The following is a 20,482-nucleotide window of genomic DNA, read 5'->3' on the forward strand; positions in this document are numbered from 1 at the left end:
CTATGCCCACAGCACAGGTGCAGCATAAGGTCCAATCTTTCTCTGGAGGCGGTGCCAAGACAGGCTGCCTATCATGGGCACACGTATAGGCCCTGCCAGGAAGTTGACGAGCACATTCACATTGGGATTTGACCACTCTTTGTAAGTTCTAGAACTTACATTCAGAAGTGCAATGTCAAGACATGCTACTTCTTAAAACAAGAAGAGCTGCCTGAAGTATCTGACAGGGTAACAACCTCCCCTAAGCAGAGTACTGGTGTCACCATCCCCAGAGTCAGATGCATATGGCAACGTATATACCGCAGGACGTATGCACCTCAATAACACACATCATTCCCAACATGAATGTATAGCCTCTAACAAAGGTCTTGATAATAATAAAATGTTTACACATCAGTCAATTCTACTGATATATCCAGACACTCTAAATTACAGATGTTGTCATTCACTGTAAGAATGTGTTTACTGAACTGGACACTGATGCAAATACGATATCCTATTAGAACAGCAGGGTTCAAACCCTGCACTTCAGAAACTAAGAAACATTTGATACGCAGTAGAATGTTTTATGTGTAGCCTCAATCTCCCCTCTTCTAGACTGCCAGCACCTCCGCCAGAGCAGGAAATGCCAGAATGCCCTTGTTAGTGCCACAGTCCACACATGATCTCACCCACCTCACAAGCAGACTATTGCGTTGACATGGGTACATGCTGGCGGTACACCGCTACTACCACGACTGCCCTAGTCCATGACTATGCCATTGTCTACAGACCGCTTCCTAAACTTACAATATTAAACCCACTCCAGAACCTAGTAATTTGGCATCACCCATGACCCGGCCCTATTGGTATGTGATGGGAAAGGCCAATGCAGGGGCTGCCCAAGAGTAACCGTGAAGGGAAGTGACTGCACCTGCCTGCATTGTGAAGACGGCCACCCGGCCACGACAGGGGATGTCAGCCCCTCTAACCCGCCCCCCAGCCCAGCAAGGCATCTTCTGATTGAAAACTGTGGGGTGCAGGATGGATGGAAATGGAAATGAATGAAGGACAGGAACTCACCGCCATTGGGAAGAGGGAATAGTATAGGGGTGGTCCTGGGGGGCTGTCCCCTCCCCACTAAGGAAAGAAATTGAAAAAAAGGTGTGACAGGGTATATTAACAACAAAGTTGTATTGTGAGAACATAAAGAGTAGTGAACGCTGGGGCAGAACCTTTTGTAGGGCGCACAATCCAGAGAGAGGGCGTGGAGCTCCACTTTATTAAAAACCACGACGGGCCGGGCGCGTATACTTCTAGAACCCGCTGCTTTGGGGAATAAAAACAGGAGTAACTCTCCCTCATCTACAACAAGCTGTTCTTTACTGAGTGCAAAGCCTAGCACAGGAAGCTGAGCAGACCTCCATTAGCCAGGCACGCGGATCCCCGAAGTGATGTCTATGTTTACATGGAGATCATGGGCTGGGTTAGGCACTAGGAGGCATATTTATCAGCCCCTTGGGGCACCGCAGCCTTACTTTTTATGATGCTCGGGTGGCGCTGACTACACAATCATATCTATGAGGCCATGCAAAGCCACTTTGCGTCACTTTTTCATGGCTCCATAGCTATGGAGTAAAGCAAAGCAGCACAAGTTGCTGCAATGTCTTAATCTGCACCAGGGAGGCGTTCCATGGGGGTTGCGGTGGGTTTTCCCATGCAACACCCATGGGTTTTGAAGCGGCCCCAGATTTACAAAATCACATATAGCTAGGGAAGCAACCAAACCTCACGCCTCCCAAGGTGAGGCGTTACAAAGAAAATATTTTTATTTCTCCTTGTTTTTCCTCTTTACACTTGTACTACATTCTGCAGCACACATAGAAAGAGGAAAGCGCCTCTCAGAATTGCTTTTGTGCAGGACGGTGTCCCTTCCTGTACTAAAACAATCCTGCCAACATCACAGCCTCCCTTGGACCATGGTGCAAGGGTGCCTGCATTGGAGGTAGGCTGCCGAAATGTCTCCAGTGCAGGTGGAAAGGACAGGAATGCACCGTACTGCACAAATACGCTGTATTCCTGCCCTTTCACTTTGGCGACTTGCTGCACAGCCATACGCCAAATCCCCATAAATATGCGTCCTAAAGGTTCAATTGTAGTTCGAGGGAGGTTAAGGTGCATGGGAGTGCTGGGATGTTTGTAAATATGGGAGTCATTAAGGGGCAACTCTGTCCCCAGATCTGAGAGCCACAAAGATGGGATTGCTGTAAAAGAAGATCCATTGGGGGATATGGGGATTGCATCTTTGTAACAAGCACTGGACTCGTTTTCTGTTGTGAGGACCACAAGTGGCAAGCAGACGTTTTGTGGCAGAAAGAGGGGCGTCTTCAGTACCGTTCGTGGGGTCTGCTCAGGGATGAGGCTAGAGTGGGGCTGGGTAGAGCGGAAGATGAGAATAGGAGGGTCAGTGGAACAGAGGGTTATGCAGTATGGGTTGAGCAGGCATAGAGGCGAGGCGGGTGCATACCAGGTGGGGGCTGTAGAGGTTGGGCTTGGTCTGGCTGGACATCAAGGGCGTGGTGCTGCAGGGGTTAATCCGTTTCTCCTTCTGCCTGCGGTTGCAGAACCAGACCCTTATCACTTCCTTCTCCATGTTGAGCTGCTCTGCAATCAGCAAGATCTCCTCTGAGGTAGGCTTTTGGTTCTGTGGGAGAAGAGAGACACCAGGCACATTACAGATCCTGTACATGCAAGGAAAGCGAAGAACATAGAGGGGCAAGAGGATCCTGGCGCCTAGAGACAGGATCGTTTTGGGAAACAGGGCATCATGCAAGGGAAACGCAGAACATAGAGGGACAGGAAGATCCTAGCGCCTAGAGATGGGATCATTGTGGGAAACAGGGCATCATGCAAGTTAAGCGCAGAACATAGAGGGGCAGGAAGATCCTAGCGCCTAGAGACAGGATCATTGTGGGAAACAGGGCATCATGCAAGGGAAGCACAGAACATAGAGGGGCAGGAGGATCCTAGCGTCTAGAAGTGGCATCACTGTGTGAAAGAGGGCATCATGCAAGGGAAGCACAGAACATAGAGGGGCAGAATGGTCCTAGCGCATAGAAGTGGTATCATTGTGTGAAAGAGGGCATCATGCAAGGGAAGCTCAGGACATGGAGGGGCAGGAGGGTCCTAGTGCATAGAAGTGGTATCATTGTATGAAAGAGGGCATCATGCAAGGGAAGCTCGGGACATTGAGGGGCAGGAGGGTCCTAGCGCATAGAAGATGTATCATTGTATGAAAGGGGGCATCATGCAAGGGAAGCTCGGGACATTAAGGGGCAGGAGGGTCCTAGCGCATAGAAGTGGTATCATTGTATGAAAGAGGGCATCATGCAAGGGAAGCTCGGGACATTGAGGGGCAGGAGGGTCCTAGCACATAGAAGATGTATCATTGTATGAAAGGGGGCATCATGCAAGGGAAGCTCGGGACATTGAGGGGCAGGAGGGTCCTAGCGCATAGAAGTGGTATCATTGTATGAAAGAGGGCATCATGCAAGGGAAGCTCGCAACATTGAGGGGCAGGAGGGTCCTCGCGGAGCCTCAGTGCAGAAAGAGGGCGCATTGTGTGAATGAAGGAAGCAGAAAGCATTGAAGGTGCTGCAAGTAATTCATGATGTACTGTGCAGGGTTGGCACACTAAGCACAAAGGCGCACTATTTCAAGAGGGGCACAAAACACCAAGCATAGCACCCTGAGGAAGGTGTAGTGCATCAAAGGAGGCATGATTCATCGGACACGTGCAGCAGAGGGCATGCAAGGAGGGCAGTATACTGAGGGGTGCACAGCACATTCAGGAGGCTGCATTGCATCAAGGCACGAAGGGCCCTCCGCAGGAGGCAGGTCACTTGCCTCAACTGAGCCAACTTTGTTTACAAGAGAAGTACAGAGAGGTTGAAGCGCATTCAGAAATGCGCCATGTATTGAGCACAACCAGCACATCCTGCTGAGTAGAGTCCCAGAGCAAGGCTTACCAAGAAAGGTAGCCCCCATTGCACAAGAAACCTAGGGTCAGAGGGCTGCAGCTCTCACCAAGCGTAGGAGTCCTCGACTCTACTGGATCGAGAGGAGCTGTGAGGACACTGTGGCAGGGAGGAGCTTTGTACTTACAGGATTAGGGTGCACAGGAGGGCCTCCACTTCACAGTACCAGCTGCAGCTGGGTTCTAAGATATCACAGGGGGCACAGGAGGACCTCCACTTCACAGGACCAGCTGCAGCTGGGTTCTAAGATATCACAGGGGGCACAGGAGGACCTCCACTCCACAGGACCAGCTGCAGCTGGGTTCTAAGGTATCACAGGGGGCACAGGAGGACTTCCACTTCACAGGGCCAGCTGTAGCTGGGTTGTAAGATATCACAGGGGGCACAGGAGGACCTCCACGTCACAGGGCCAGCTGTAGCTGGGTTGTAAGATATCGCAGGAGGCACAGGAGGCCCTCCACTTCACAGGAACAGCTGCAGGTGGGCTCTAAGATATCACAGGAGGTCTCCTCGTTACAGGTCTTGGGGGCACAGGAGGACCTCCACTCCACAGGGCCAGCTGCGGTTGGGTTGTAAGATATCACCAGAGGCCTCCTCGTCACAGGGCTAGGGGTATCTGGTTTCCGAGGATATTAGGGGGCTTAGTTACAAGCCACTTACGCCACGGGTGCATCACTTTTTATGACGCTCCTGCAGAGCAGAGTGCAGGCTCATATTTATGAGGCTACGCAAAGCCACTTTGCGTGGCATGGCCTCATAGATATCGTGTGAGGCCATGCAGTGCAAGTCTCAGTTGCCTTACACTGTATTAGGGTGCGTTCCATGGGCGTTGCGGTTGGTTTTTCCATGCAACATCCTTAGGTTTTGATGCATTCCCAGGTTTACAAGGATCTGTAAACCTCGGAATTCTTCAAAACTGTACGCCTCCCCCGGGGAGGCTAAACAAGGAGAAATATGTTTATTTCTCATCGGTTTATCCTCTTTCTAAAGAGGAAAAAGCCTCCATGGATTATTTTTGTGCAGGAAGGTGTCCCTTCCTGCACAACAACAATGCTGCCAACAACGCAGACACCCTTGTACCACGGTGCAAGGGTGTCTGCGTGGTGCTAGGCAGCAAATTGTGAGCTGGCTGAAAGGGCAGGAATGCACTGGATCTTGTAATTACAGCGCATTTCTGCCCTTTAAATTGATGGAGGCAGCACAGCAAAAAGACTTGTGACGCAGCCCTGTGCCAATTGCTTGTAACTATGCCCCTAGGTGTTCCCTTCACATGCCTGGGGACAACTGGTCTTCAAAGATATCAGAGGAAGGCCTCTACACAGAAAGGATGTGGGCAGCTGGGCTCTAAGGTTATCAGAGAAGGGCCTCTACTCCCAATGCCTAATAACAGCTAAGCTCTAAGGATATCACAAGAGAGCCTCTACTTGAAGGATACGGGCAGATGGGATGTGTGAGAAGGTAAGCAGACATTACGCAGCAGAGCTTGCATGTCAGAGAGCTCTAGCAGGCAAGGCTAAGAGAGCCCATGAGTTAGATGAAGAAAGAACTCACTGCAATAAAACTCTTCTCTAAGGCGTATCGCACGTTGGTCTCGATGCTTGTCCGCTTCTTGCGCCGGCGTCCGGGGAGGCCGTCAAACCCCATGCTTGGGCTGTTCATTTGGTTAGGGCTTGGCAGCGTGGTGTCCACAGACATGGTCTCTGAGATGCCACCGATCACCAGAGGAAGGATGACCAGAGCATCCGAGGTGACGTGAACGAGTGAAATGAAACCAGAAGAGGTGCAGGAGGCAGAAGATAAACATTGGCCGGAGATGGTCAGTGAAGGTGGAAACAGAAAAGGTGTGCGAAAGAGGGTGGGAGTTGCACAGTAGCAGGAGATATTGAGAGACACATGGGGAAGGCGGCAGGTGGCCAGAAAGTGGTCGGGCAGCCGGTGAGGATGTGGCAACAGCAATGGGAAAAGAGGGCGAGTGAGGTAGGAGGGGCAGAGAAAAATTCAAGAAAGAAACAGAATGAGAGCGAAAGAGGAGAGGAATGGTGGAAAGAGGTAGAAGCCACAGAGGTGAAATGAATGAAGATTAATTATGAATAAAACATTTGGGATAGAGAAAGTAAAGAAAGAAACAAAAACAGAACCATTGTTAAAACAGCTAAATGAAGCACGTCTTACTTGCAAATCACACAGCCTGTTTCTTAACTATGACGAGAAAGAGGTCCCCCTGATTCTACGATGATGTGTGTTCTGGGGGATTGTGCTTGGTTGGCTGGCAGGAGCCTGATGACTTGGATGAGAGCTCGTCCGTAACATTATGTGCCAGCCGAGGAGACTTACTACAGAGGTCTGCACCAGACACTAATCAATCCCCAATCTGAAATCTACTTACATGAAGGAGATGGTGATATCTCCAATGGGAGATCAATACATCACAGACAGAATATTTCCCCAGTGGGGGGTCAAAGAATCATGGACAGCAAAAATCATGGAAAAGAGATACCGCCAATGGGAAATTAATGAGTCATGGATAAGAAATGTCGTCAACGGGCAGCGAATTAATCATGGACACATAAACTAAATGGGACATCATTGAATTGTGACAGGTCATGTCTCAATTTGGGATAAAAAAATCATGGACAAGACATATTTACAAAAGGAGATGTCTCCAACAGGAGGTCAATGACTCATGAACAGGAGCTATCGCCAACGGCAGAAGAGTGAGTGGTTGAATGAAGGTTTCTCCAATGGGAGATCGGTGATTCATGGATAGGAGATGTCTCCAAAGGGGGATCAGTGAATCATGGGGAGGACATGTGTCCAGTGGAAGATGAATGAATCACAGACAGGAGATTTCTCTAGTGGGAAAAAAAAAATAAGGATAGAAGATGTCTCCAATGGGAGATGTGTGAATCATGGATAGGAGACATCTACAAAGGAAGACCAGTGAATCATAGAGAGGAGATATCTTCAATTATAAAGTAATGATGCATGGAAAGGAAATGTCTCCAATGGGAGATGAATGAATCCTGGAGAAGAGACTAGCTCCAGGCAACTGTTATTACCTTTACCATGGGTAAGAACTGCCTTCATCGCAAATAAATTATTCTTTGCATGATGAGATCTGGTCCCTTGGTAGATTATCGGCTCACTTGACAATTTCTTGATGGTTGTCACAGACTATCAACTACGCTCAAGATGGGCTCCAAGGGGAGGAGATTAGATTTACTGCCTACATTTTCTCTCCATATGTGTGGACCCTCGGTTTGCATGCCGCGGTTGCAGCAGTATTGCCCGTGTCCATGTGCGTGTGTTTGGAAGGCGCTAGTCGAGAGAGTTAGCTGGGCTGGAGACGACTGGCAAACGCCCATCAGAATGGTAGGCGCCAGGGCAACTCAGTCGGAAATTTGGATGGATCACATGAGAAGGGGGAGCAGATGACGAGAAGGAAAAGAATGGACTGTGTCAGGGTTGTGGGTTAGGACAAGGACCAAGTCACTGGGAAAAAGTTATCCCAAGGGGCTTAGAGGAAATAAGAAAAAAGAGGCTTCAGGGCCTATCTATTATGGATACGATGGGGGATGTCAGAAGACGGTTCGCTGCCGGAAAGAGATCCCAGAGCCAGTCACGAAAAGTCTTCCAGGTTGGGGTGCGGACACCAGAAGAGCTCACCTGCATCATTCAGCCATTTCTCCAGCAGCGGCTTCAGCTTGCACATGTTCTTGAAGCTGAGGTTCAGCGCCTCGAAGCGCGATATGGTGGTCTGGCTGAAGTCATTCCCATACAGCTTCCCCATGGCTAGTCCAACGTCACCCTAGGGGGGAAACAGAATGCATTTAACCCCAGTGTGTTGCCAACTGAAGACTTATTCAAGAAAACATCAGTGGTTGCCAAGCAAGGGCTTGGTGTGTGGGTTCAGGACTAGGCTCGCCTACATGGGTGAATCTGGCTATGGTAGGTGGTGATAAGAGGAAGTAAATAAATCTTTAGTGCTGGACAGTTCCTTCACCTGAGTAAAGCCTAGCTTGATTCTTCGCTGTTTGAAGGTCCTGGCGAACTGCTCCAGTTCCTCGAGGTCGCTTGGCTCCTCCGGGTGGGATGCCGTCTCTAAACATTTGGTAGTTTGGGAGTGTGAGAGGTGAGACTCGGGGAGACCAGGCCGAGTCACTGCCTGGAGGAGTGAATGAAAAACAGGGGCACCAGTGTGAGAAACCACAGATCATGAAAAACCCCAAAATACAGTATTGTTAAAATAAATCCCCATTAAGGTATGATACCCAAAGCTTCAAACCATAGAAATAGAGAATCTAATCTCATTAGAAAAACAGTACTCCGAACAAATACAGACATCCAGAAAGTAAACCATGGATATTCAGTATAAATGGATGCTGAAATCAAACACAAGACCTTATAAATCTATCTGCGATTCATTAAACATTCAGAAAATAAAAGATTCCCCAGGCCCTGCACCTTAGTGCGCAATATTGAGGAACTCAGTAATACATCGCCCAAAATATAAGGCTAGTAGAAAGTACAGCTCAAGAAAAAAACAGCACACAATGCCCTAATAAAAGCAACCCCCCCCCACAAATCATAGCAGAAAACACACTGTCCAAAAAACGATTTGTAAAAAACAAAGGCTAAACTGAGTAGCCACTGCCCAGACCTCTAAAAAAATGGGCCACAAAAAACATAAGACATCCTTAAGAAGTAAAAACCCAAACACAGTCAGAACTTATAGGGATCAGAAAGCAACATGAAACTACAGAACTGCAAAACCTAAGCTTCCCAAAAAAACAGCAAAAATACAACATTCCCAGAAGACAAGAACTGAAAAACGAGCCTATATAAGACAGGTCCTCTAAGGAAAACCACATAGAAACACTGCAACTTAAAAACTTAAAACCACAAAAACACAGCAACCATTGAAAGTCAGGAGATTTAAGCCCATAAAAGGTAGAGTCTATAAAGCACATAACTCAAAAACACAAGGGCATATTTACAAGAAAGTGGCACATTGGTCCCGATGCACGCTTTTTTTTACGTCTCCCCTGCCCCACCTAATGACACCATGGTTGTGCCGAATGTATAATGCAGCGCACCATGACAGTCGTTAGGGCAACAGAGTCAAAATATTTGACGCTAAAATTTGGTGCTAGTGCAGCAAAGCACAGGGAGCCCAATTGCTTAAAATGGGTGCGTAATTTTTAACGCCTGCTCTGAGCAGGCGTTAAAAATGATGAAAAAAATGATGCAGTGAAATCTTGTAAATTTCACTGCGCCACTTTTTCGGCCTTCCCTGTGTCAGAACGCCCGTCCTGCATGCATTATGCCTGGCTCAGGCATAATTTGGTGCAAGAGTTTACAAAGTGACACAATGCACGCATTGCACCGCTTTGTAAATACGGCGTGGGAGAAAGGCCTCCTTAACGCCGCCTTAGCCTAAAAAAACATTACGCTAGGGCGGTGCAAAGTAGTGCTAGGGGCTTGTAAATATGCCCCAAAGTACTTCTAAAAAAACACTCAATAAAGTTTGATCTGCTGAACTTCAGCTGCATTAAACCATAGAAATCTACAAAAAAAAAGAAAAACATTAAATCTAGTGATTCTAAAATGTGTGAACTTTAAAAAGTTGTAGCTCCTAAGAAAAAACACTCCAAAGCACAAAAGTCTACAGAAGTACCCTAAAACACATTACCCGTAAAAATACAGTACCCACAAAATACGCAATCTAAAAAGGGTATTCATAAAAAAAAACACAACCCTGAACAGGACAGCTAAATTCCACAAGTAGAACAACCTGAAAATCCAAAAGCCAGAACACAACAGATTTTTGAAAGTCAGCCCTTCTAAAATGACTGCACCCTGAAAACAGAGTCACGTAAAAAAGATCACAGAAAGCACAATGCGACCACAAAGAATCTGAAGCCGCTGGACTGCGAAACCTCGGAATCCCCCCAAAAACACCAAGAAAGTCATAGAACCTCATCAACCTAAAGGCAAAAAAACACACCTCAATAATAAAAAGTGGGTCTAACAGGGTGTGGTGCGTCTCATCTCCCCAAGAATACTGACCTGTGCAGGGAGACCTGCCCTGGGCTGTGCTTGGAGAAGTCCCCCCTGGCTCTGCTGAGGTAGCTGGAATAGATTTGGTGTCGAGAGCAAGCCTGAGAAGGGAGGAAACAGCAAAGAAGTCAAGTGTGTGTTATGTCGTCACGTTGGTCTTTACCCTAGAAGGGATTCTGTCCAACACTGTGCGCCACGCATGCAGCCAGACACCCGCCACAAGTGACCGCTTGAGGACAATAAGTGCGCCCTCCATGGAATCAGAACCTTCAGTGGCACTACTGCTGTTAGATGCCTCAAACACTGAGGCCCCTGTCCGAAAATACATTATTCCACACATACTGTGAGTTCATACTATCCGTCACCAAGGAAGGTAACAGTATGATGGAGTGACGCGGGACTTGCTTAGCCCCTCAAAGGATAACTCACATCAGGCTGCAGTTCCTATTAGATGTGAAAGTTCTGCCCAAGTTGGACTGGAAAACCAAAGGCCTGCCAAGAATGTTCAAATAAACCCACTGTGCAGGGCGTCATGACTAGAATGGGGCCATAAGGGCCTTGCTGACTGGGTCATGGTAACTAATCTGAAACTAATTCCCAAGTCTCCAGCTAGAGTGGCACAATAGCGACCCGGGCCTGGATCTGCCCAGAAAGAGCTATGAATACAAGCCTGTTTTTTGTTGCGAGGGCTGCGCACACAGGGCCTGATTCACAAAGGTAAACTTAAACTTTTGGTCTAAAGTTAGACGAAAAGTCTATGTTTACAACTTTGGGAATTCACAAAGGGCATTTACGAGTACTATCTTCATGCCCGTGCTCAGGGCAGAGATCTTTTACCTCGGTGCAAAGTTTAACTTCGTGATTCGGGCCCCAAGAACAGTGCTTTTAGCACCCTTCTCTGTAGTGACATGCGCAGTACCAGGACCCTGGCTTTTGGAAGGCTCTCTCTACCTTCCTGGCCACACATGCACTGTAGTCTCAATCACATCAGAAGCGGAAGTTGTGTGATACACACTATTTATTTCCTATTACTTTTAAGACTCAGCACATGCCGTGAAATCAGCAGGTACAAATTTGGGTGTCTTGACAGACAATGGGCATTTCTGTTTCTTCTGTGAGTTGGTGTGAGTTCTTGATGGCAGCCAAGTGGCACCTGAACTACATTTCATGAATACAGGCATAGAACAAGGTAGGAGATGGTTCGTTCATGTTTTTTGCCCTGAACTGCGACCTCCGGGCAGCAGTGGCTGTGGCAGACACTGGAAGGTCAGATTTACTATTCTAACTCCAGTCCTAGAATAATTGGGGGAAGAGAAACTTTGCCCCAAATACTGCAGGAAGCTTATTAACTAATCTAACTTCAGTCCTAGAATATTTTGGGGCAAGTTATAAGTTCCCCCAGTGCTTTTAGGAACGGTTAAAATGTAATAATTTTAAATGGGAGAAAGTGCTGCCCTGAGGGCGCAGCTAAGGGCAATAAAACTAGGACTACCTGGACAGGTGTTGGGCTGCACCAATGGGGGAAGGCGGTAGCTGAACAGCCAATAAGGAAAGGGGGGATTGTCTGCAGTCCTCTGGCTCTGATAGGCCACGAGGCCTTCTGCAACGTCAGTGAATGACTCTCCCCAGCCGTTTACAAACACAATGTTTTCTATCAGGGCGCATATGCTGATTTTCGCCCAAGATATTACGTTTTGAGCGTGGAAAAGAGCCTGTACACGCTAGGACGCACATATGAGCCTCTGGCTGCTTCACAGCACAAAGGCTTGTAGAACGTTTTCCGGCAAAATTAAATTGTCTGGGTGTAATTTCAGGAAAAGTACGCATCCTGAAATTTTCTATAAAAGGTTTATAAAGCAAAATTTTTAAAAAAATGGAATCGTCAATTCAGAATGTATCAAAGCTATTTAGAATTGAATGTTGCTTTCTAGGGAATTGAAAGCACCAACCTCAACCAGGAGAGTGGCGAAGCAAAGAAGCCATGACCCCTAATGCAAGCAAGAAAAATGTGCCCCCTGCAACTAGCTGGGTAGTAAAAGATAGTGACTGCCCTGGTGCCACTGCACCTGCTGCACAGTTTACAGCTATGCCCCTTCCACCAGGACTTAAATACACATTTAAGAAAAAGACAATAGATTCTACTCTGATACCAAAGGTTCCAGGTTAAACAGTCACACCTTCCCCAGTCTGCTCGGAGGGTGAGGGTAGAAGGGGGGCTGTGTGTGGGGGAGGGGGTGATGAGGGGTGATAGACCAGTACCCTTACCTTGCTGTCCTTGCTGGGCCTGCGGCAGCAGGAACTGAGCCGGGGACTGGAGATGGTGCCCGGGAACCAGCACCAACTGCTGCAGCTGGAGCAACTGCTGGATGTCCTGGAAGAGAGGATAGCGGTTAGAAACACACCTAGGAAGAGTTAGCTGCTAGAGGCCCGCAGGCTCCATGTAAAACCAAGCGTCAGACTACAAAATACAGCAAACTGCAGCCATGCCAAGTTTCCCAGGTCCACGCGTGATGTACTGTTTTAGTCCAGGTGTTTTCTTTGAATTCTGGGACTTGTAGTTTTGATTATTCCATTATAAAACAAGTGACAGAATTCTGAGGAAAAAACCTGGACTGGAGCAGCACATCACGCATGGACCTGGGTAATTTGGAAGCTATGAAAACTGCCCCACTCTGTGAATTAAGTTAGGGGCCAATATGTCCCGTAGCTTTGGCCCATCAGACTGCCACAGAGCTAAAGGCGCCATACACGTGTTTTGTCCATTCACAGTTCGGTATCTGAAACCATTCCCCATAGCCAGCGATATTCAGAATTTACCAGTTCACCTATGTACACCTGCAGTACCCAAGATCAGCCACACGAGGGCGCCACAGCGCCAGGAATCACCAGTTCGAAGGATTAATGAATCCAGCTCAGTACAGTCCGCACGCCCCCTGCTGGGCCCCTCACACCCTTGCACTATGGTGCTGTGCCCTACATTTAGAGTTGCTCCCTCAGTGATGAGGGGACACGTGCTGTGCCTTTGTAACTGTGCAGACAACGCTGTCCATGTTTACTTACGCTTGGCACCAGGTTTACGTTACTTTTGTAATGCAAACCTGACACAAATTGTTCTGCTGAGATTTACTATCTAATGCCAATCATGGTTTGTGTTGGATAGTTTCTGAAAGTGACACTATGTTATACCATGCGCTGTTTTGTGTTACTTTGCATCAAGGGAGCGTTCCATGTATGGTACATGGGTGTTCTAATGCACCCACGACGGGTTTTAATGCAAAAATCAAAATCACACCTCCTCGAGGCAGGTGCAAGAAGGATAAATGTTTTAATTGCTCTTGTTTTTTTTGTACTTTGCATGTGTGTTGCACTGAACAAAACACATGCAAAGCAGGAAATGCATTAAAGGACAGTTTTTGGTGCTGGATTCCTTCCGAGCACACAAACTAATCCTTACAGCACGCATACACCCTTGTACTATGGTGCAAGGGAGGGGCGTGTGCATCCGCGCATGGCAGCCTAAAGTGCGCCAGCACAGGAAGAGAGGAAAAAACAGAGGCGGGCGAGCCCAAGAATTCATGGAATAAGCCAAGCCAGTGCCGAGCCAGGGGTCCATCATGGCTCTAAGAGCCAACTACGAGCCGAGCCCAGAAAAAAAATCAGCTTGGAAACCATGAAACTGGAACTCCCAGCCAGAAAAGAGAGCAGGGCAGGCTGATTATAAGGTACTTAGCACAGCCCTGCCACTGGGGCATTAGGCTGGTGTGGGTGCGTGAGTCTAGTAAACTGTTTCCTGAGTTGACGTGCTGATGTGCTAAAAGGCGGTGCGGACAGGCTGATTGTAATGAAAATGAACACAGCCGCCTGTGAAAACCAACATTCTGGTACAACTTTAAAAAACAGTTATGGGTCTTTCAGACAGACACGCTAAAGGCGTTTGTGTTGATGTTTTAAGAGTTTCACCCCAATGCTGCTTTTCACAGCCTGTGAAAACCAGCATTTCGTTTTCCTTCACTTTCTTTTTTTCAGGTTTATATAGCGCAAACTCAACCCGAAGGTATTGGAGCGCTTTACATGAGCACCAGTTACATTACACAGGGAGACATGCATTTTTATAAGGCATGGGGCCATTAAGGGATTTGCCCAGGCTCACAGGATGATAAGTGACGCCAAAACTCGAACCTGGCTCCCAGCTCCAAAGTTGACAGTTCTGGCCGTAATATCACACCCTCCTGCCACATTCTGTTACAAGTTTAAACAAGCATTTGCAATGCACTAGGGTCTCGCATTTGTCGGAGTTACAGCTGTTGTAAACTCCCAACCGGATTTTTCCTGCATTTAAAGAAAAAAACAGCGAGATCGCGTAGTACAGTTCATACAAAGTGCGTTTATTAGCGTAACTGGCAGAAGTGCGATTAACGAAGCGCTCGACTTCTGCCCAGCGAGATCGCGCACCGAAAACAGAGAAAAAGTAGTCCACAACCACAGTGAGCCTTGCATGTTTTCCGTACTTGGACGCTGCGCTCGAGGAGGGCTAACCACGGAAAAGGCATGACGTATGCGTGCCTTCCACTAATCAAAAGAAGCGGTTTCTAACAGGCAAGTCAACTTGCCAATGAAAGACACTAACGTGACGTCGACTGGGCTCCGAGCTCATTTCTAATACCTAAAGCGTCTTGTTAGCGATACCCATGCGCGCGCAAATGCGACGCAGGCTCGACCGTAAAAACACAGACACACTGTCTTTTAGACAGATGTGCTAAAAGGCAGTGCGTCTGTGTTGGTGTTTTCAGAGTTGTAAGACAATACTGCTTTTCACTGTTTGAGAAAAACAACAAGCTGTTACAACTTTGAAAAACACCAACATGGGCGCATTGTCTCTTGGTAAAAGATGCCAATAGGCAATGTGTCAGTGTTTGTGTTTCTCAATTCGTGGGGGGAGAGGGGTGGTTTGGGCTCAGATCGTGTTGGGCTCGAGAGTCTATAAGGACCTCGAGCCAGAGCCAGACATCTGTCTCAAGCCAAGGTCGAGCATTTAATGTCTCGCTCACCTCTTCGAAAACAACTCTAGATCTTAGTAGATATGCTGTTGTACTCACTTCTTAATTTGTAAATAAAAACGTGCCGGTGCCCAAAGCCCTCCTCTTAAACACGTGGCTGCTGCAATTAAATGTGGGAACACGGAATACTGAGGCTGTGTAATCCTGAAGCCATCTCGGGCCTCTTCAATCCATTTACAGCCACTCCCTGCCCCTTCAGCTCACTCCAGCAGCTGTCTACTTTCTCCCTTTGTGACGTTTTTTCGTTTTTCCCTTCCTCCCTCTTTCCCATATGTGTCTTTTGCTCGCAGCAAATGCTTGAGGTAGAAGAATAAACCCCGGCCCTCAAAAATAAGTGCCGGTGCTCAGCACCGGAAACTACAAGCACAAATTGTACTGGTTGTACTTCTCTCTCCTTCAAGCAGCAAGGCACAACGTTAGTTGCTGCACTGCACTGAGTGAATGTTGATAGATCTGGGCCTGGGTGTCTGGGCAGTGCACTTCTGTGCAGTGCATGGTGAAGGCATGCGTCAAGCCTATGCAAGGGGGGGCGTGAGTCGCAATGCTCTACCTGAAAAACAGTTGCACAGCTGCCAGGTTCTCAGTTGGTATAAGTGTGACCTTTCTATATTTTGGGGTGCTTTTGTGTGGCATTTCAATGCCTTATGAGTGACACACTGGGTAGCACGATCCCGAGTACAACAAAACAATTAGCCATGTGTAATGAGAAAGGATACCGAAATGACCCTCTTCTGCATATATCGGTCTAGAGGCTGTGTTCACCCCCTTTTAAGGAATGCTGTGAAGCATGCAGAACTGAACAAATGGACCAACATAGATGTCCAAAGCTGACACAAGGATGCCTCACAGCTATTTCTGGAGTTTGTCCTTGCCTCTAAGTATGAACACCACATCTCTCTCCCATAGAAGGAATTACATTTACAGTAACAGTGCTTGTTGTATTGGCATCTGATGGATGAACGGTGGAGTAGGTTCTATCAGAATTCAACCTTGACACCTCCAGTTGATGAGCTCCTCTCTACTGTGGTACCTCAGTATGAACAGGTAGTGTGACTGGTGATGGTACGAGCCTAGTGCCATGCATGACTTACCCGTGCAGTGAGCTGGGCCAGCGTCATCCCACCCTGTGCAATGAATGTGATAGGCCTAGGACAGTGCGAGCCTTACCTGTGCAGTGAGCTGAGGCAGCGCCTTAAAACCCCCCCATGCAATGAATGGGATGGGCCCAGGACAGTGCTAGCCTTACCTGTGCAGTGAGCTGGGGCAGAGCCTTACCTGCCCTTCCCCCCATGCAATGAATGGGATGGGCCCTGGACAGTGCTTGCTTCTCTGTGCAGTTAGCTGGGGTAGAGCCTTACCTGCCCCTCCCCCCATGAAATGAATGGGATGGGCCCAGGGCAGTGCTATCCTTACCTGTGCAGTGAGCTGGGGCAGAGCCTTACCTGCCCCTCCCCCCATGCAATGAATGGTATGGGCCCAGGACAGTGCTAGTCTTACCTGTGCAGTGAGCTGGGGCAGAGCCTTACCTGCCCCTCCACCCATGCAATGAATGGGATGGGCCCAGGACAGTGCTAGCCTTACCTGTGCAGTGAGCTGGGGCAGAGCCTTACCTGCCCCTCCACCCATGCAATGAATGGGATGGGCCCAGGACAGTGCTAGCCTTACCTGTGCAGTGAGCTGGGGCAGAGCCTTACCTGCCCCTCCACCCATGCAATGAATGGGATGGGCCCAGGACAGTGCTAGTCTTACCTGTGCAGTGAGCTGGGGCAGAGCCTTACCTGCCCCTCCACCCATGAAATGAATGGGATGGGCCCAGGGCAGTGCTATCCTTACTTGTGCAGTGAGCTGGGGCAGAGCCTTACCTGCCCCTCCACCCATGCAATGAATGGTATGGGCCCAGGACAGTGCTAGCCTTACCTGTGCAGTGAGCTGGGGTAGAGCCTTACCTGCCCCTCCCCCCATGCAATGAATGGGATGGGCCCAGGACAGTGCTATCCTTACCTGTGCAGTGAGCTGGGGCAGAGCCTTACCTGCCCCTCCACCCATGAAATGAATGGGATGGGCCCAGGACAGTGCTATCCTTACCTGTGCAGTGAGCTGGATGGGCTGAGACAGTGCGAGCTGGGGGGGTTGCTGCTGGCCGCTGGACTGGTCAGCCCCGGACTGCTGGGAAGCGGCGGCCGCGGCGTTAGACTGCTGGACAGCAGCAGCTAGCAGGTGTGCCTGGGCCTGCTGCAAGAGCAGCTGCTGCTGAGCGGGCATCAGGGCAGTCAGCTGCAGCAAGAGAGAGCGCAAGAGAGGGCAGAGACAGCGTTAGGAGCAGGAGGACAGGGACAGAGAGAGCGCAGAGATAGCGTTAGGAGCAGGAGGACAGGGACAGAGAGAGGCAGTGTACGAGACAGTCGGGCAGAGAGAGGGCAGTCCTGCAAGGGGCAAACGCATGAGATGGAAGGAAGAGAGAGGCGTAGAGGAAAGAATGACGGCGTCATGCTGGAGAGACAAGCTCCTGGACGCCTCCCTGGGATCGCCAGAGGTCGCAGCTGCGACCCCCGGTTTACCTCCTGCGACCACTGGCACTGTGCTTGCAACCCCTGTCCTCAGAGGAAAGTAACAAACTTGCAAAACAATTATTTATTGTTGCCTATTGAGCGGACCCTGAGAACTTGAAGAAAGCAAGAAATCGAGACGAGTGAAGGGTGAAGGGTGAGACAGAGAGGAAAGGAAAGAAGCAAGGGAACACCACAGAGAGAAGAGATGAGTGCGAGAGCTAAAGATAAATACCAGGGGTGCAGCTTCAGTGGGGTGTTTGGGGTGTTATACCCCCGAAAAGATGTATTCTGTGGTAAATAGTTGGGTGCAGGTGCGTTCAGTCGGGTACGGTGAGGTGTCTGTCGGATTTTACCAGGAATTTTTACATGCACACAGACAAAAACACACACACACTCTTGTCTCTGCCTTAAAACTTGGTTAGTTGGAAAACCATTGTGTTTTACAGACCCCTAACAATCTGCACTCTTCTCTCTTTCCACTACGGCTTAAGCCCCCCTCGTGTCTTGCTTCTCATAATGCGGCATATTTGCAAGACCCTAGCGCCACTGGAAGGTCACTTTTTGTGACGCTCTGGTGGCGCTGTGCATTACGCATATTTACGAGGCCATGCTAAGCCACTTTTTGTGGCTTAACGCCACCTTGTAAATATGCCCCCAACGCAGTTTTGTGCGTCAGAGGGGCGTGCAATGGGTGTTGCTGTGGCCGTTCCATTGCAACACTCATTGCTTTTGACTCTGCTCCAGATTTACAGGAATCTGAAAATCTGTGGCAGTGCCAAAACCTAATGCCACCCCAGGAGGGGCAATAGCATGGCGCAATGTGGAGAAATGCTTTAATTTCTCCTCGTTTTCGTTTTTTCTATGTTCCTGCACATAAACAATCATTAACTAATGATGATTGGGTACTTCTATGTGTGCTGCATTCCGCAGCACATATAGACGTGCCAGATCGCCATTGTAGAAGGGACACCTTCCTGCACATAAACAATCCTTCCCTTCAACGCAGACATGCTTGAAGTAATGTGCAAGGATGCCTGCGTTGGGAGCTAAATTTAGTGCCAGCGCTCGGGGAAACGCAGGGATGCGCCGTATTTTTGTTAATACAGCGCATCCCTGTGTTACAGAACTGACGCAGCTCGCCGCTGCCAATTTTGTCGCAGCGCTGCGTGCGCTAGTTCAATGTAAATATGCCGCAATGTATTTTAACAAGATGTGGCAGCGCGATTGTTGTGAAAGCTGAAGCTGACCCCGCCCCCTCCCAAAATTTATGACCAAGCCGTGCCCCTGATAAAGATAGAGGTGTGTATGAGAGACAGGCGGGCTAAAGAGACTCAGATACATCTGACAGGTGTGAGAGAGATATAGACACACATGAAAGGGAATCAGACAGGTGAGAGTGATGGCTGACAGACATATAGACAGCTGCAAAGAGACAGGCTGGAGTAGGCGAGAAGGGCGACTGCTGAGAGTGAATGACATTTTGAGCGATGTGTTATTGAGACAGATGACGAAGAGATATCTGAGGCAGACAGGATGAGAGAGATGGACAGGTGTGTGAAAAGTGGTAACGAGACAGGTAGTGGGAGACAACCAAGAGGCAGAGGGAGGGAGGTGAGTCTTGCTAAAAAGGTATGATTCATACATTGACAGGTAAGATACATAGGGGGTCATTCTGACCCTGGCGGTAAATACCGCCAGGGCCGGGGTCGGCGGTAGCACCGCCAACAGGCTGGCGGTGCTCCGCCGGGCATTCTGACTGCGGCGGTACAGCCGCGGCCACAAGCGGAAAGCCGGCGGTGTACCGCCGACTTTCCGCTGCCCATGGGAATCCGCCATGGCGGCGCAGCTTGCTGCGCCGCCATGGGGATTCTGACACCCCATACCGCCATCCTGTTCCTGGCGGTTCGCCCGCCTGGAACAGGATGGCGGTATGGGGTGTCGTGGGGCCCCTGGGGGCCCCACAAAGAATTTCAGTGTCTGCTTTCCAGACACTGAAATTCGCGACGGGTGCAACTGCACCCGTCGCACCTTCCCACTCCGCCGGCTCCATTCGGAGCCGGCTTCCTCGTGGGAAGGGTGTTTCCCACTGGGCTGGCGGGCGGACTTTTGGCGGTTGCCCGCCAGCCCAGTGGGAAACCCAGAATGACCGCCGCGGTCCTTTGACCGCGGTACGGTCTTCTGGCGGTTCCCGCTTGGCGGGCGGCTCCCGCCGCCCGCCAAGCTTAGAATCAGGCCCATAATGACGAGGCAGCTGAGAGAGTGGGGTGACAGATGAGAGGGGACAGAATGCTGAGAATGAGACTGTTCAGAAAGAAGGAGAGGCAGAGGGTGGGCAAGACAGCTGAGAGAGGTGACAGAGACAATAATGCAAGAGATTGCTCAAAGAGAAGGTAAGACAGGAGTGAAAGAGAGACACTGTTTAAAGACAGATCAGAAAGGCAGCTGAGAGAGATAGGGTGGTGGATATGAGACAAACAACAGCTGAAAGAAGCAAGACAATTAAGAGAGTGGTGACAAAGAGACAGGGCTGAATGAGACACAGAGTGGTTGTACAGTTTAGAGACACAGAGACAGGTTATTAAAAAAACAGCCGCGGGAAGGGGTGTGAAAAGACAGGTGGAGGTTAGGGAGGCTGAGAGTTATAGATGTAGAATTGAGAGCGAAACAGATGAGAAAGAGACAACTGACAAGGGAGTGAGAGAGGTTAGAGACAGGTGAAAGAGAGTTAAAAAGGCAGAACATGTGAGAAAGGTGAGAGAGGGGAGATGAGATATTACAAGGATCTCAGTGATAAAGACAG

General features: G+C 49.0%; 1 protein-coding gene across 1 annotated transcript in view; it reads right to left on the reverse strand.

Annotated features, from left to right (window-relative positions):
• POU2F2 (POU class 2 homeobox 2) overlaps positions 1-20,482 on the reverse strand; it is a 219,699-nt gene that overhangs the window by 23,782 nt on the left and 175,435 nt on the right. The window contains exons 6-12 of the mRNA XM_069201381.1: positions 17,219-17,407; positions 12,342-12,447; positions 10,086-10,177; positions 8,020-8,181; positions 7,683-7,824; positions 5,568-5,716; positions 2,507-2,683 (exon numbers count right to left, since the gene is read on the reverse strand). Coding sequence (XP_069057482.1) covers positions 2,507-2,683; positions 5,568-5,716; positions 7,683-7,824; positions 8,020-8,181; positions 10,086-10,177; positions 12,342-12,447; positions 17,219-17,407 — 1,017 coding nt within the window. The remainder of the gene's footprint in view (positions 1-2,506; positions 2,684-5,567; positions 5,717-7,682; positions 7,825-8,019; positions 8,182-10,085; positions 10,178-12,341; positions 12,448-17,218; positions 17,408-20,482) is intronic.

The sequence above is a fragment of the Pleurodeles waltl genome, chromosome 7 (assembly GCF_031143425.1).
Source record: "Pleurodeles waltl isolate 20211129_DDA chromosome 7, aPleWal1.hap1.20221129, whole genome shotgun sequence".
NCBI classification, from domain to species: Eukaryota; Metazoa; Chordata; class Amphibia; order Caudata; family Salamandridae; genus Pleurodeles; species Pleurodeles waltl.